At 41.8% G+C, this 17,954-nt stretch overlaps 3 protein-coding genes across 5 annotated transcripts in view; 2 read left to right on the forward strand and 1 right to left on the reverse strand.

Moving 5' to 3' along the window:
• Positions 1-4,071, forward strand: part of GALM (galactose mutarotase) — an 18,465-nt gene extending 14,394 nt beyond the window's left edge. The window contains exon 8 of the mRNA XM_060754518.2: positions 200-4,071. Within this exon, the coding sequence (XP_060610501.2) occupies positions 200-274 (75 nt within the window). The 3' untranslated portion in view covers positions 275-4,071. The remainder of the gene's footprint in view (positions 1-199) is intronic.
• Positions 3,845-16,462, reverse strand: SRSF7 (serine and arginine rich splicing factor 7). Of its 3 annotated transcripts, none has more exons than XM_060754520.2 (9): positions 16,358-16,462; positions 8,550-8,730; positions 8,286-8,462; positions 7,369-7,443; positions 7,182-7,283; positions 5,298-5,351; positions 4,986-5,021; positions 4,452-4,493; positions 3,845-4,152 (listed from the first exon to the last, which is right to left on the reverse strand). In XM_060754520.2, exons 1-9 carry the CDS (start codon positions 16,383-16,385, stop codon positions 4,098-4,100), a joined length of 750 nt encoding a protein of 249 aa, XP_060610503.2. In that variant the 5' UTR covers positions 16,386-16,462; the 3' UTR covers positions 3,845-4,097. The 3 variants fall into 3 exon arrangements, with proteins under 3 accessions (XP_060610503.2, XP_060610504.2, XP_060610505.2); XM_060754522.2 differs by having other exon boundaries at positions 4,096-4,152; positions 4,452-4,507; XM_060754521.2 differs by lacking the exon at positions 4,452-4,493.
• An 86-nt stretch (positions 16,463-16,548) lies between these two features.
• The window catches only part of GEMIN6 (gem nuclear organelle associated protein 6), a 7,170-nt gene continuing 5,764 nt past the window's right edge, over positions 16,549-17,954 (forward strand). Inside the window, exon 1 of the mRNA XM_060754523.2 lies at positions 16,549-16,632. The gene's annotated coding sequence lies outside the window, so the exon portion shown is untranslated. The remainder of the gene's footprint in view (positions 16,633-17,954) is intronic.

Genomic DNA, 17,954 nt, shown 5'->3' on the forward strand with positions numbered 1-17,954 from the left:
GTACTTTACCTTGAATAAACTGAATTTTGAGGACGGGGAAATGAGACTACGGCTTTATCTAAAAATTGGTATGTGCTTCTTATGTCTCTATCATTTCAACCTTGAAGCACACTGCCTTGGTGTTTGATAGACCAATCCTCAGTAGCATGCTATTTTTATATGTAGGATTTTAAAAAGATGTGTTTTTTCTATTTTACAGGCTCATTTCCCAAATGTTTTGCTGCACCCAGGAGAGGAATATAGCACCACAACTTCCTTCAAGTTTTCTGCTTAAGAGAAGTGCAGCGAAAATTGTGTGATTTGCAAGAAGTGATCGAATGACTCCAGTTGTTCACTGTATGGTCAAATGCCTTGATCCTTTCACTGCCTTGATTCTACTCGACTGTTAATGGAAATTATGATCCTCTGTAATTGCACATTGCCTTTTAAATAATGTAAATTATCTTGAGAGGTCTTTAAGTGGAAAGGCATGGTAGAAGTGTAACATTTAAGCTCATTTTAAGGGGGTTAGCCCTGTTCTCCAAAATTTGTATGCAATTCTGTAGACATAAATACAGGTAGCAATGAATTGCTCATTTACAATTTAACATCAGTGATGAACCTAAGTAAGTTAGTTAGAATTGCTCCTCTGCAATGTGAGTATTAGGTTAAACACTAAATACCCTAAAAGCACCAGATCCCATCTTGAAACCTTAGCAGGATAAGCCCTGATTATTACTTGATGGAAGAGTGCCAATGAATACCAGGTGCTAAAGGTCTTATTTTGGACGAAGAAACTGGAAAGGCCATGCTAGTATTTCTTACCCAAGAAAACAGTATGAAATTCATGGGACCACAATGCCAACATGAAAACACGTGCACAAATAGTTGAATACCTGAATAGTGCACCAACATGCTACTATCATAGTAAATGTACCCCTGTCCAATACTCGTCAGACACTAGGTAGCATGTCAGATGCAAAAGGGGTCAAAGCTGAACATAGGAAGCCCCACTGGGTTTCACATGAGATGTGTCCCAGCTCTAGACTGACATTGTGCACTGTACAGCAGCTGTTTTTCCTCAGCTGTGTATAAGTTATTTCAATTGGGGCAATTTCCACAAATGGTAGGAGGTAAGGTTTTACAGCACAATGCAACACTCTGGAGAGCTTGAGTTCCAGCCTATTTCTTGTGGGTGTGTTCCCAGTCATCACTGAATTTCAGAATTTTAAATTAGCTCTGCACATTCTGATGTTCTTGTGAGCTGTCCCTGCAGTGTTTTTTTTGTTACAGATTGAATCTCAGGAAAATAAACCCGCCATTTAGGCTTAACTGTTAAAAGTTCTAGCAAGCGAATACCTCACCTTCAAGTGAAAATATTTAGGACAAGATCATAAACGTAAGTTTATATCCTCACCTTTTTTGGTGTTCAACATTAGCTAGAGCAGTGGTTCTCAACCTATGGGTCCCCAGATGTTTTGGCCTACAACTCCCAGAAATCCCAGCCAGTTTACCAGCTGTTAGGATTTCTGGGAGTTGGAGGGCAAAACATCTGGGGACCCACAGGTTGAGAACCACTGAACTAGAGCTATTTGTCACAGGCAGGGAGACAAGGTTGCACTAAGCAACATTTCCCTAGCTGTTGCTGCATCCCAGTGGGGACCTTGTGGAAGGAGATACTGGACACTTCCTGCAAGATTTAAAGATGCAGGTACCTATATTGAAGGTAGGAGCACAGTTCCAGTTCAAGCAGATTCTGGCAATAGTGCTGAAACTGTGTCTGCCCTGTTTCTTGTTAACTATACTTCCAAGTTAGAGCACTGATACTGTGTTAGCTGCACTGCTTGCCTGTTTCTTTTTAAGTGCATGCTATTACTTGTCATTTTTTAAATGGGTACTTCGCATTTGAAGGACCTACTTCATGTCCATGGCCAAATGTTCACAAAGAGCAGGGCTTTTTATGAAGTGTTGAAACTAAATCTGTGTTATCAATTTCTGTTATTTCTTAAGACTCTTGCGATGCTACTTAGATTCCCTCTAGGAAACTCTGAAAGCTTAACTATTTAAGCTTCTACTTGTTTTCAACAGATTGGAGTCAAAACATTAGTATTTTTAAATTTTTTGTAAGATTTACTTGAAGACTAAAGTCTACTACTTTCCTGAAATGAATATGGAGGCTATATTTCTGTAGCTGTGCATGCAAGAGACATGTAGGAAAAAGAATGTACATACCCTACCACCTAATATTATTTACAGCATGTCGGACTAGTATCATGGGAAAGGTAAAAACAAAGCCACCTACTAATAGAGGGAGAAATTGTATTTGTTTCAAAGTAGCTTTATAGATGCATTTCAGGACTTTTCTCCACTAGAGCATTATTCTCACTCCAGACAAGAAATTCTATTATGTGGTGGTCACACTTCATAATTCATATAGCATTAAAGGGACCATTAAAAGTTACAGGACAGTTCAAGCAGGTATTTTACTGGAGGTCCTGAAGTCACTGTTAAGCTGGAACAGAACACCCCAAGATCCTCCTTCCCTGGGCATTATCCCCAAATTTCCATCCTTGGTGAAGATCACACCAAGAGCAGTTTCTAATCAAAATTAATACAAAGTCAACTAGCATATATTTTGCTCTGGCCTTAAAAACTGACACAGCCTATCCCCCTCTGCCCAAATTCTAATTGCCAACTGTGAAAGTGAGTAAGCAACCTACTTGATTAGAAAATGGAAAGCATTTTTATTTATCCGAAACAGCATAATCATTCAGTATCATAAATATATCCATATCAAGGTATTTTAAAGCAAGAACTGTTTTCAGAGATATTAAAATGACTGTTCTCAGCCCTTTACCCGCAGGAGTCTATCCATTTTTACATAGATAGCAAGATCTAATTGTCAGACTTCAGTGATTGTAACATTTAGCAGTAAATTTGATTAGAAGCGTCTACAGAACTGATGGCAGACCATGGGATTTCCACATGAGACATGATAAAAGGCAACTGCTTCAAATCAGCTTTCAACATCTTCCCACTCTCAAAAGAATAAATTCTTCACATTCGTTATTCTGCAAACTTAGGTAACAAAAGTTGTTGACCACTATCTAAGAAAGAAAACCTTTTACGATCCTTGGCAACAAGAATTACCAGTACACCTAGGTGTGCATATGGCTTGTACAGTGTATAGGAAGGCCCGCTGACATCTTTTGTAAAAGCAGTTCTTAAAAATAAGTTTTAATAGCTGCTTTTTTTCTTCTCAGCTAGGGGCAAGAAACCTGCTCAAAGGAAATTTTAGCCCAAGATTAAGATTATGAGGCTACCACATTGCATGCTTGTTAAGTACTAAAAAGGAAAAGTAACCCCCAGATAAAATCTCTCTCAGGTCCAACAACTGGGGTTTGACTCATCTGCCTGTTTTTTTTCTATCCACCAGGGAGGAAAAGACCAAGTACTATTTTACTATCCTACAGAAGCCAAGTAAAATTACCATCTAATCATGTCTTAAAGGTGCTTTGTTTCAGTTACAAAAGTATGCCTTTAATGACTAAAAAACATCCTGCTGAACAAGCAGACTTAATTTTGGAAGCTAACTAGTTGAACTTGGATACACATACAAACTATTAAAAGGAATCAGACAAACAAGCAGCTTCCTGAACACCTCTTTGCACATTAAATAACTTTAGGTAGCCTGAAGCCCAAAAACTAAGTCATGTTTAAGCTTGAAGCAGGCAGGCTACAGGGAGCCACAATTATTTTAAGCCATTCTTGCACAGTATTCATGTACAACACTTAGGTAGCTGTTTGCAATTTGATTTTCGCATGCACTTCAAATATTAACAGAAGCAAATAGCATTACAGCAAGTTAGAAATACACATTTTATTTCATGTGCCCATAAAAAGACCCATTTTCAGATCACAGGATGTTATTACATATAAGAAATTGTGCACTAATCTACTGTAGCAGCCTTTACAGATTTTACTAAGATCCAGATTCTTGCTGCGTTAGTCCTAGAAAAGGGTTTTGATCAACTAAAACGCTTACATTTTTCAATAACATCAAATAAATCCCTTAGAATAACGTAAACAAAACTCTTCCAAACATGTTCTTTCTCATTCTAATCAATTCTCTCAGGACTCACACTCCTTCGAGGACTTCCTGATGGTGAACGACTAAAAACAAAGAGGGAAGAATGATGTCACTAGAAGTAACCAGTCATTAATTTGGTAAACACTGAAAAAATTAACAGATTAGTGTTTTTACAGGGCAATCCATGCTACCTGCACGTAGCTATAGTCATTAGTAATTTCAATCCTAGCAACTAATTATTTGGATGCCTTTAAAAAAATACTGTTAGTTTGAAGCAGTGACTACAATATTAAATACTGAAGCAAACTCATGTTTCCATGCACCCCATTCCCACAGAAAGATACCACCAAGTTCTCTTCAAGTATTCAAGACTCATACTTACCCTGACTTAATGGAGAATGGATATAAATGGCTCATATCAAGACTGAAAAAGCAAGACTGAAAATTAAATCAAGTAAAAATGCTTGTAAATACATGTACTCAAACTGAGTAACTAAAATTCAGACATGTTAATTCTGTCCAGCTAGCTGTTCAATTATCTAAACTGCTCTGCAGCACAGCTGTTTCTCCCAGCCAAAAATCAAGTCTTCTCAGTTTAATTTTGAGCCATTTACATGTATTGTCCATTAAACATAACAAGATTAATGTGCTCACTTGATTTATTGGAAATGCATCCTTTGGAAAATTAGGATACACTTGGGCCTCAACATTTTTTACAGATATGAAGTGGTTACACTTCATATGTGGGGAGCAATTTGTGTATTCCTTGCCCCCTCCCAAAATGCCAAGATTTGCTTTTCTCTCTTTCAATCCCATTCCCTTAATGAGTTTTTAAAAACTATGCAATGTGGCTCTACATTGAAAACGTTAAATTATTGCTGCTTTAAAATTAGCTGTACACAAAAATCTAGCTTACCTTCTCTTTAGAGATGGTGATCTTGATTTGGAACGGCTGTTATGAAATATAAATTAAATGACATTAAATAATCATTAGCAGAAGTAAAAGCAATTTACCCCCAAATAAACACAATCTACACAAAGGATGTGATGCTTTTAAATAAAGCTTTTGCAATACAATTTAACAGGAATACAAGTACTTTGTTATCTGCCAGTTACATTAAGCGAGATAAATACTGAACAAAGCCCTTTTGGCTCAAGCAGAGCTCAGCCTCAGAGACCAGCAAAGACAAAATCAAAGTTTATGTTCAACATTTAATGAAAAGTTTACCTGCTTCTGGGTCGTGAAATGGATCTGGACCTGGACCTTGATCTGGATCGAGATCTACATTTAAAAGAAGATGCACATACACAACAGATGAACAGCTTCTTAAGTGTTTAATGATTTTTTTATTAGGATGAATTCTAGCATTAACTTAAAAATCAAGGCTGTAGAAAAGCTGCCACATTAATAACAACAACAACTTTATATCCCATCACCATCTCCCAAAAGGGACCGGGGGGTGGGGTGCTTATAAGGCACTCCAAGTGCAACATAACAAAAAGGGACGTGAGTATAAAACAGTACCACATAAAAATCATAAAAACACACGTGTTGCTGTGTCTGCCCATTGTTTACTTCCTTGGGGTTTTGTTTGACTTTATTGTTTGAGGACACTGAAGCACATGGAGAGGAAGGTCCAGAGATGAAGGGCTCTTTCTCCTATAGGTTATCCATCTTGAAACAAAAATTCCTTTGCATTTGCTTATCAGCAACTAGTTTTAGTATAATTGTGTTTTGAGGTTGATATAGATTGAATAGAGAATAGACCTGGATGGCTAAGGATAGGGACCAGCTACACAGTGTGCCTCAAACTTTTTGGAAATGCAGTATATAATCATGTTCCCCTTCTTCTATGAAATGAGACATGGACTGGTTCCATTTCCATAAAAACAACCAGTACCAACACACATAAAGATAAAATAACAAAATTTTAAAAATGCAGGCCACCTGTAATTAAAACTAGCTGCCATCAATTCACAACAACAGTGCCAGAGTGTCAACCTTCTATAGGCCCATTTCAGCCTATGCGAGGCCAAAAGCCTGCTTAAAAAGAAGTCAAGGGTGGGGGCTCATTTAATCCTTTTTGGGAGGGTATTCCAGAGCCAGACAGACACCACAGAGAAGGTCCTCTCTCGTCTCCACCAACTGCGCTTGAGATGGGGATGAGACCAAGAGAAGGGAGTCCCCTGCCGATCTCAAAGCCCACACCAGTTCATAGAAAGAGATGCGGTCTCGAAGATAGGTTGGACCTGAAGCGTATACAGCTTTATAATAATAATATGCACCTTGAATTAAGCCCGGAAACTTGTCGGCAGCCAGTGGAGTTGTTTTAGTAGGGGCATAGTACATTCCCTATAGCTAGCCCTAATTAGTAATCTGGCAGGCGACCTTTGCGCTAACTGCAGTTTCCAAACAATCTTCAAAGGCAGCCCCATGTAGATTGCATTACAGTAGTCCATTTTGGATGCAACTAAGGCATGGACAACCACGGCCAAATCAGGCACATTACAGGGAAATCTTCAAAATAAGCACCAATACAAATGAGACTGAAAGCAGATAATTGAGGCTAAAGGTCAGATAGCTGAAAAATCAACTCTATTGGCTGTTGTTAAGCCAACCAGTTTTAATCACACATTTTAAATTTGCAGCTTATGTTTAATCTTTGTTCTGTTTATTTTAATATATATTGGGTAGAAATATGTTTTAATGTGTGCATTTTGTAGAATGTTTTTAGATGATTGTGTGCTTTTAGTGTGCCTTGAGCCAGGAGGAGAGGTGGGTAATTAATTATTAGCAGTTTGGTCCCGATTGTTTTCATGGCTCTTTTTGAAATCAACAGACGAACAGGCCCCTATAACTTCTTTTTGTTAAAAACCCCTTCTTTTTGTGGGCTGAAAACAACTCACCTTCTGCACACATGGTAAAAAATGCCTCCCACGCCCCATAAAAGAGCAGTGGAAGGACCTGTCTGTTTTTTCAGGAGATGTATAACAGGAATACAGCAAAGTTCCTTAGGAAGCTAATGCAGCTCTCTTGCCCTCAATAGTTGCCCATTCATGTTGTAGTTTTTCTGTTGGAAAACCACATTATGTAAATACATTGGCCAGTTACCTTGATCTCTTTAAAGAACCCGAGCGAGATCTGCGTGGCGAGACAGATCTGGATCTACGAGGAGAAAGTGATCTAGATCTGCGAGCTGAGATCGATCTGGATCTAGAAAAACAAGTTGTAGTTATACAATGAGGCTGTCTTGGACCAGTCTAGAAAGAAAACCTGCTGTACTGATTTAGATGCTCACCTCCTGCCACGGCTTCGGCTGCGTGAGCGAGAATATCTCCTTCCCCTGGACCTTGAATGAGATCGAGACCGTGACCTAGTTTTAGGTTAGAGATAACAAGTATTAGACTACAAGTTTACAAGTCAGCTCATGAGCCTTTGCCGAACCCAAAATATAAGATATCTAAAAATTAGTGAATAATTTGAAAAATAATAATCAGGGCCTATTTGTCTCGAGTATTTTTACTACCTACAAAAAGATTAAACTGTATTAACATTTTAGAATTACATTATAATATAAAACACTGTAATGCATATTTAAAATAAACCTTGCAAGTTTGCAGGTCGACCCTCTTTGGCCCAAGGTCTAGCAGATCTAGACGATCTAGAAGTATCTATAGCCGATCGCTGCATCTAGGTGTTCTCTTCAATCTAACGACGATCAAACTGACAGCCAAATGAGCCAGATGAGGCTTGATTGACGCAAGAAGATTTTTCTAGGTGGGAATGTGGTCAATCTGGTGTTCCTCTTTTTAAACCGGAGGGGGCCCCCAAATTGAAAGCCAAATTTACGGTTACGGCGGTCACCGTCTCAAATTTTCTGCCCTTTAAAGAATAAGGTGGATCTAGGTGTAGATGGCTCGAGGGGATCTGGCCTCTTATGCTGATCACCTCAAGGTCTAGGAGAATCTTAATTGTCGGATTTGCAAGGCGCCTCAGCATGAAATCTTAAGGCTCGTGACATTCTGAATCAAGGCGACTGACTCAAACGAAGAAACCTGAAAGGTTTTGACCAGTTTGATTATTAACATATTAACAATAACACAAAATATAAACAATTGTAACATACCCATATAATAACAACATTTATATGCATTTCATTATTTATTAACAAAAAGTATGAGTAGACTGCTAAAATACTTGCTCATATTAACATACCTGCTCCTCCTTCTACGACTATAGCGATGGCAATCATAAGCATAATGACCTTTTTCGCCACATTCATAGCACCTATCATTAGGATCAAATGGTCTCCGTGCTGGAGGTCTATCATAGCGAGATCTACGAGGCATACCAGTTGACAACTCCACTCTAACCCTCGAGCCACAGATCACCCTACAATTGAAAATAGCTGTGCTTAATATATTGAGTCACTAACAGGAAAGATATATTTGTCTTGTATTAATTAGCATTTGTACATACTTTCCATCTAGACCACGAACTGCATCTTCAGCATCTCTAGGATCTTCAAACTCAACAAATGCAAATCCCGGAGGGTTTCGTGCAATCCACACTGTTCGCAATGGCCCATAGTAGCTGAAAGCTCTCTCCAGCTCTCCTTTGCCAGCACCAGTTCCTAAGTTACCAACATACACTTTGGTTTCTGAAAAAAAAAGTTGTAATTAGAAAAGAACACTATGAAGCTGTAACTTTAGATCTGATAATGTATGTGATGCTGTAAGCTCTTTTACAATGTATGTATTGGTAACTTAAATGTTGTGTATTATGTTTTAGATTTTCAGTGTTAGCATTGCTGTTAGCCGGTCTGGGTCCCTCTGCAGAGGTAGAGAAGATCGGGATATAAAAGTTTTAAACAAACAAACAAACAAAAAAATAAATAAGGGCAACCCATTCTATCAGGTTCTTTTAAAAGGCAGCAGCATAACTAATAATAGTGCTGGAAAATTTATTTTTGTCAAGGATACTCTCCACTTTCTCTTTTGAACAAATATGCTCCTAAAGGTATTTTGCTGGAAAGACTACTTCCCAGAGATTCAGAAAAAAAGTTGACCCAGAACATACAACAATTTTCCCTGTAACCCATTAGGTAAGATCTCAAATGTACTCCTCATTTACATTTGCATGTAAACATATGAAACCATGCACTTCAAAAAAAGAAGCCAATTCCAACTTTCTATGCATTATGATACAATGAGAGGAAATTATATTCCATAGGATAGCTTCCTTCCCTTTTCCTGGGGGACAATGCAGGAGAAATATTTCCCCTCTCCAAACGGCTCCCCTTATCCATTTGCACATGGACCAGGGTGGTTCACACATTAAGTCCCCATTTGGTCCGTCTGGTTTAGATGATATGCACTGGTTCCACAGTCAAATTCCCTTTTCATTAGACCAAGTCAGAAAACTGGGTTCTCTAGCATACACAGAACCACAAACTTGTAAGACCGCCCCCTCCCAAAAGGGAGTTCCAGTCCAATCCTATTCAGCCATGTAGGAATGCACAACCCTAATCAGTCTGTAGATAAAAAGACCTCCAAGGGCCATCCATTTGAACTCCATATTGTCATACAGGAAATGCACAATCTAGTCCGCCTTTTTAAAGAGTCACTCACCCGCCTTTACTATCCAAACCCATTTTGGCATAGAATCAAAGCCATTTAGTCTCTTGAAAAAGATCCCCAAGGGCCCTCCAGTCCAACCCCATCCTGCCATGCAGGAATTCAGTCAAATTCATTCCTCCTGTTTAAAAAAACTCCAAAAGAGATTTCTCCACACTACAATATTACAACCATAGAACTGGAAAGAGGCCACAAGGGCCATTCAGTCCAACCTCCTGCGATGGAGAGACACAAGCAAAGCACTCCCAACAGGTGACCATATAAACTGTTTTAAAACTGGCAGAGGAGATTTCAGTGGGTTCCTGTTAGTTGTCTGGGCTGTATGGTCATGTTCCAGAAGCATTCTCTCCTGATGTTTCATCCACATCTATGACAGGCATCCTCAGAGGTTGAGGAGCCTGTTGGAAACTAGCAAGTGAGGTTTATATATCTGTGGAAAGTCCAGACTGCGAGAAAGGCTTTTGTCTGTTTGGGGCATGTGAATTTTGCAAATGGCTAGCAAAATTAGCATTTAAGGCCTTGCAGCTTCAAAGCCTGGCTGATTGCTGCCTGAATTCACACTCAGAAAGCTCTTACAGTGGAATCTCTTTTCCTGCAATTTGAATACATTTCAATGTATTGTCGAAGGCTTTCAGGGCTGGATCAAACTGGAGTCATTGTGTCCTAGTCTCTAGAGCAGCAGAAAAAAAGCTTTCCCTCTCTTCAATGTGACATCCTCTCAAATATTTAAATCTTGTCTCCTGTCACAGCCTCCCCCCCCCCCCCCCCACAGACTACATACTCCGCTTCCTTTTTGAATAGGGCTTGACTTCTAGACATCAGATCATTTAGAATGGACTTTTCAACCTTGCAACCCCCTTTCTGTCCCTGATCTCAACTATGTAAAATAGGTGTTAAACCCAAAAGCTTATGAAAGTATTTGCAAGGCCTGTTTAAAAAGACAGATTTATTTCTCTTAGCTGAAGCATTTCTGCGAGTCCAATGTAAACTCTGTACATTGTTGCCAATACATTTGTGTGGCATTCAAAAACCTTTTTATGTTGCCAGATTTTTCCATGACCTGAACACCGAGGTAAAGCAGGCACAGGCAAACTTGGCCCTCCTGGTATTTTGGATTTCATCTCCCACAATTCCTAACAGCCTCAGGCCCCTCCCTTTCCCCTCTCAGCGCTTAAACTGAGTCGCTTGGAGTTTCTTCCAACTCTGCAGTTCTATGAAATAGTAAAAAGTGCTGTACTATTTCAGATCCCCCTGCAAGCAGAAATTGAGTCCAACAAGAGGGAGGTTTTATCCCAGCTCTTTGCCATCTGTAGTGGTTTTATTTGCTGGTTTTTTTATTGAATCATTCAAAGCACCCCTGACAGTTGGTCATCCAGCCTCTGTTTAAAAGCTTCCAAAGAAGGAGCCTCTACCACACTCTAGGCAAAGAGAGTTCCACTACTGAACAGCTCTCACAGTCAGGAAGTTCTTCCTAATGTTCAGATGGCATCTCCTTTCTTGTAGTTTGAAGCCATTGTTCAGCGTCCTAGTCTCCAGGGCAGCAAAAAACAAGTTCACTCCCTCCTCCCTATGATTTCCTATCACATCTTGATACATGGCCCTCATTGTTTCTCCTCTCAGCCTTCTCTTCTTCAGACCAAATATGCCCAGCTCTTTAAGCCGTTCCTCATAGGGCTTGTTCTCCAAACCTTTGATCATTTTAGTCTCCCTCCTCTGGACACATTCCAGCTTGTCAATATCTCCTTTCAGTTGTGGTGCCCAGAACTGGACACAATAATCCAGGTGTGGTCTAACCAAGGCAGAATAGAGGGGCAGCATGACTTTCCTGTATCTAGACACTAGACTCCTATTGATGCAGGCCAAAATCCAGTTGGCTTTTTTTTTTTGCTGCTGCATCACATTGTTGGCTCATGTTTAACTTGTTGTCCATGAGGACCCCAAGATCTTTTTCACACACAATAATAATAAACTTTATACCCTGCCACCATCTCCCCCAACGGTGACTCGGAGAGGCTAACATGAGGCCAAGCCCAAACAACAAACTACAGTACAATAAAATACAAATTGCAATAAAATAATCAACATAACATTAAAGTATAAAGCATAAAAGCATATAAACAAAACATAAAAAGTGCAGTAAACCAAACATAATGACAGTGAGCGGGCCGCATGTACATAAAATGATTTTAAAAACTCAGGGTGAGATAAAGGGGCAGAACGATTTGTATGGGAGAACTTATAGAGAGGCAGGGAAATAGACAAACATTCGTACAAGGGGGGTGTACTCCTAGGACAAGAACGTTGAGGGAGCAATAGCATTAGATTATGTGACAACTCTCGAGCCAGGAGTCCCCCCATTCTGTATCTTTTCATTTCATTTTTTTCTGCCTAAGTGGAGTATCTTGCATTTGTCACTGTTGAACTTCAGTTTGTTAGTTTGGGCCCATCTCTCTAATCTGTTAGATTCACATCTCTAATCTATCTGCAGTCAAAAACAGTACAGTATATTTAGGTACCATCAGCATGGACCAGGTCTTGGCTGCTGCAGGATCTTGGCCTTATATACCTTTCCATCAATCACTTGTAAGCAACTCCATGTTCTGTATAACCCAGGCATGGGCAAACTCAGGCTCTTCAAGTGTTTTGGACTTCAACTCTCACAACAGATACAGCACCATCCAAGACAGCCAAAGAACATCGTCAGCAGGGAGCTTGGAGGAGAAGGCAGTGTTTGTCCATTGCAGGCTGCCTTTGACCTCAGCCCCTGGTGACTGGCTCCTTGCAGACTCATAGAATCAAAGAGTCGGAAGAGACCTCATGGGCCATCCAGTCCAACCCCCTGCCAAGAAGCAGGAATATTGCATTCAAATCACCCCTGACAGATGGCCATCCAGCCTCTGTTTAAAAGTTTCCAAAGAAGGAGCCTCCACCACACTCCGGGGCAGAGAGTTCCATAGTTCCACTGACTCAGGCCCTGACTGCCTGGCTGAGGCAAGGCCCAAGCAGAAACACCTGCTGCCTCCTGAGGCTGGGCCATAAAAGGAGGATGCTAGTGAAGGACCAGTCATACAGCACCATTCAAGAGAGCGAAGAAGACCTTGGGTCACTGGTTCTTGGACTGTGGGTCCCCAGGTGTTTTGGCCTGCAGCTCCCAGAAATCCCAGCCAATTTATTGGGATTTTTGGGAGCCGGTGCATCTGGGGTCCCATGAATTGGGAGGCAGCCTTAGGATCATGAGAGGGGAAGGGAGAGGCTGCTTAAAGGATTGGTCCAATGGTAGGGTGCTAAGAGCCCCCGGTGGCACAGTGGGTTAAACCCTGTGCCGGCAAGGTCACAGGTTCAAATCCGGGGAGAGGTGGATGAGCTCCCTCTATCAGCTCCAGCTCCTCATGCAGGGAGATGAGAGAAGCCTCCCACAAGGATGATAAAACATCAATTCATCTGGGCGTCCCCTGGGCAACGTCCTTGCAGACGGCCAATTCTCACACTAGAAGCGACTTGCAGTTTCTCAAGTCACTCCTGACACGACAAAAAAATTAAAATGGTAGGGTGCTTAAAGGATTGGGCCAATGTTTTATTTGTGTATGGAGTTATTATGGTTTAATATGTTTAATGGATTTAAATGTTATTTATATGCTTATTGGTTCTAGTGATTTTATGTTATGTTTTATAGGATTTGTATAATGAGGCATTGAATTTTTGCTTAGATGCATGTTGTACACCCCTCTGAGTCCCCTGAAAGGTGAGAAGAGCAGGACAGAAATGAAGTAGTGGGTTGTTGTAGGTTTTTTCGGGCTATATGGCCATGGTCTAGAGCAGGGGTCCTCAAACTAAGGCCCGAGGCCCAGATGCGGCCCTCCAAGGTCATTTACCCGGCCCTCACTCAGGGTCAACCTAAGTCTGAAACTACTTGAAAGCGCACAACAACAACAATCCTATCTCATCAGCCAAAAGCAGGCCCACACTTCCCACTGAAATACTAATAAGTATATATTTGTTAAAATTGTTCTTCATTTTAATTAGTGTATTGTTTTAAAGTGTTTTTGCACTACAAATAAGATATGTGCAGTGTGCATAGGAATTCATTCATGTGTTTTTCAAATTATAATCCGGCCCTCCAACAATTTTTGGGACTATGACCTGGCCCTCTGTTTAAAATTTGAGGACCCCTCGTCTTGAGGCATTCTCTCCTGATGTTTTGCCTGCATTCGCCTCTGTTGGAACTAGGAAAAAAGGTTATTTTATTTTATTTTCATATTATTTGTGAACACAGAAATGCTGGACCACTCTCACAACCACCATGTCAGACTACACAGAGAAGCCATTGAAATCCACAAGCACGTGGACAATTTCAACAGAAAGGAGGAAACCATGAAAATTTACAAAATCTGGCTACCAATATTAAAAAAAAACTCTAAAATTACAACAGCACAGCAACAGAGAGGAAATAAACAAGGACATCTAATCACCCCTCAAAAAAAGATTGGTCCAGGCACTGCCAGGCAATCAAATGCTAATCAAGGTGGTCAGTTGAAACATTCACACCTAGCTCCAGCAGACAAAAGTCCTTTGTCCCACCCTGGTCATTCCACAGATATATAAACTCCCTTTTTCCTAGTTCCAACAGACCTCACTACCTCTGAGGATGCTTGCCACAGATGCAGGCGAAACGTCAGGAGAAATGCCACTAGAACATGGCCATATAGCCCAAAAAAACCTACAACAACCCAGTGATTCCGGCCATGAAAGCCTTCGACAATACATATAATAGTGATAAAACTATAATGTAATACAATATACTACTAATAATATATTATAATTACATATTTTATATTAAATGCAATATTACTAATATTACAGTATAATGTTATAGTACAATGTAATATATAATATTAATATTGTGCTATGACAATAATATAATATATTGTATTTACTTTTTACTTGTAAGCCGTTCTGAGTTCCCTTTGGGGTGAGAAGGGCGGCATATAAATGTCATAAATGAATAATAAATAAAATAGTTTGGGCCCATCTCTCTAATCTGTTAGATTCATCTCTCTAATCTATCTGCAGTCAAAAACAGTACAGTATACTCAGCTACCATCAGCATGAACCAGGTTTTGGCTGCTGCAGGATCTTGGCCTTATATACCTTTCCATCAATCACTTGTAAGCAACTCCATGTTCTGTATAACCCAGGCATAGGCAAACTCAGGCTCTCCAAGTGTTTTGGACTTCAACTCTCACAATAGATACAGCACCATCCAAGACAGCCAAAGAACATCGGCAGCAGGGAGCTTGGAGGAGAAGGCAGTGTTTGTCCATTGCAGGCTGCCTTTGACCTCAGCCCCTGGTGACTGGCTCCTTGCAGACTCAGGCCCTGACTGCCTGGCTGAGGCAAGGCCCAAGCAGAAACACCTGCTGTCTCCTGAGGCTGGGCCATAAAAGGATGCTAGTGGAGGACCAGTCATACAGCACCTTGGGTCATTGGTTCTCGGCCTGTGGGTCTCTGGGTATTTTGGCCTGCAGCTCCCAGAAATCCCAGCCAATTTATTGGGATATTTGGGAGTTGGTGCATCTGGGGTCCCACGAATTGGGAGGCACTGCCTTAGGATCATGAGAGGGGAAGGGGGAGGCTGCTTAAAGGATTGGTTCAATAGTAGGGTGCTTAAAGGAGGGCTGTATCCGGGCCCTAGTTTGTGGACCCCTGCTCTAATCTTGTTAAATTCATCTCTCTAATCTATCTGCAGTCAAAAACAGTACAGTATATTCAGCTACCATCAGCATGAACCAGGTTTTGGCTGCTGCAGGATCTTGGCCTTATATACCTTTCCATCAATCACTTGTAAGCAACGCCATGTTCTCTATAACCCAGACATAGGCAAACTCTGGCTCTCCAAGTGTTTTGGACTTCAACTCCCACCATTCCTAACAGCCTCAGGCCCCTTCCTTTCCCCCCGCTTAAGCGGCTGAGGAGGGAAAGGAAGGGGCCTGAGGCTGTTAGGAATGGTGGGAGTTGAAGTCCAAAACACCTGGAGGGCCCATGTTTGCCCATGCCTGATCTAAATGAACACCTCAAATCTAAGTGTAGTCTAAGGGCCTGAGGCTGTTAGGAATGGTGGGAGTTGAAGTCCAAAACACTTGAAGGGCCTGAGTTTGCCCGTGCGTGTTCTATGTATTCCAGGAAATGTTTAGGCGGGATCTCCCTTCCCTGCAATTAGAACTCGTTGCTCCTTACACTCGGCGCCAGCGCGGGAGCCTGACCACCGCGCGCTGCTCCCGCTCGTGCCACCGCGCATGCGCCCTCCTCCCTCCCTCAAAAAGCAGCCCCCCCCCCCGCTAGCATTTCCCCCTAACTCTCATTCTCAGTAAACGAGCGGCCTCCCTTCAAGCGACTCAGAAACAGCATGGGTTGCTATCCGTACGTAGCAATAATAATAACAGCAACGATAATACACCCGAATGGGCAGGCCCAGCCTCCCTCAGCGCGAGCAGACATGTGCAAGATGGCGGCGGTGGCGGCAAACACTGAAAGGCCTCTCTTTCGAAAAAGAGGACCGCGACCCACTCCTGAGGGAGAAGCAAAGTGACACCGAAAGAGGACAGGCTGAGAATGAAGAGGCCGCTTTCCCCCCTCTGTCCGGAACCCGCTCACCTCCGCCGTAACGGCCGTACCGCGACATCTCTATGTGTGTGTGTCTCTCTCTCGAATGAGCGTCTTCGTGCGCATGCGGGTTCCGGGGTTCCTTATATATGCCCCGCCGTTGAGGCGCATGCGCGTCACGGCCCATTGGCGGTGCGCGAGGAAGCCCGCCGGTTTGGTTTCCACGGCAACGGGAGACTCGCGCGACGGAGGGAGGCGGGGGGGGGGAAGAGGAGGAGTTGGAGGAGAGAACCAGGCGCCATTTTGGATCTTCAACAGCTTCAGTGGTGAGTCTACACAGGGCAAACTAGAGCCTGGCGTTTTGGGTAGGTTGTTAGGAATTGTGGGAGTTGAAGTTCAAAAGTTCTACATCCAGGGAAGTCAAATCCAAGAAGTCCCAAGTTTGCCCATGCCTGTTCTAGGTCTTTTAACCTAATAGTTAAATAGTCGCAGCCAATAGTGAAAGGACCAAGGCAGAGACATCTCCAGCTCATCCCCTGTTTGGGTATCAGCCAGCACGCCAACGACTTAAATCTAGACATAGTTTTCTAAGATCTACAGAGACACTCGCTGGAACACCTCAGCAAGCGAGAGTCCAAAAGTGGCAGGCTCAAACCCAGAACCTCAACCAATGGCTGATACCAAACGAGAGACTCCTCCCTGGGCACACAGAGGACTGGGTGACTTGGAAGGCGCTGAACAGACTGCGCTCTGGCACTACGAGATGCAGAGCCAACCTTCAGAAATGGGGCTACAAAGTGGAATCCATGACATGCGAGTTTGGAGAAGAGCAAACCACAGACCACCTGAGCCCTGCTACATGCACAATGGAGGACCTCCTTGCGGCAACAGCAGAGGCACTCCAAGAGGCCAGATACTGGTCAAAGGACATTTAATCAACTACCAAGCTTGCAAACTTTGTGTTTTGTCTGTTTGTTTGCTTGTTTGTTAAAAATGTAATACAAATGTCTGGTTGCTCCTGGCACGATACATAAATAAACCAGGATACTTACATTGGAATTGGTCAACTCTGACAGGCCCTAAGAGCAGGTCCAAACACTTATTCCTGGGACTCAGAACACTAAAAATGGTTGGAAATTACAACTTTATTCAAGCCTCCTCTAGTAATTTGTTTATCTATAATCCTGGCAACACCAGAAGCACTCCAAGTGGCCAGATACTGGTCAAAGGACATTTAACCATCTACCAAACTCACAAGTTGTGTATTTTTCTGTTTGTTTGCTTTGTTCTGTTAGAAATGTAATATAATGGACTGGTTGCTCTGACACGACAAATAAATAAATCTAATAGTAATAAATCTAATGACACTTTAAAAACATGAGCCAACAATGTGATGCTGTGGCAAAAAAAAAAAAAAAAAAAAAAGCCAATGGGATTTTGGCCTGCATCAATAGGAGCATAGTGTTTAGATCCAAGGAAGTCATGCTACCCCTCTATTCCGCTTTGGTTAGACCACACCTGGAATATTGTGTCCAATTCTGGGCACCACAATTGAAGAAAGATGTTGACAAGCTGGAATGTGTCCAGAAGAGGGCCACTCAAATGATCAAGGGTCTGGAGAACAAGCCCTATGAGGAGTGGCTTAAAG

The sequence above is a fragment of the Anolis sagrei genome, chromosome 1 (genome assembly GCF_037176765.1).
Source record: "Anolis sagrei isolate rAnoSag1 chromosome 1, rAnoSag1.mat, whole genome shotgun sequence".
NCBI lineage: Eukaryota > Metazoa > Chordata > Lepidosauria > Squamata > Dactyloidae > Anolis > Anolis sagrei.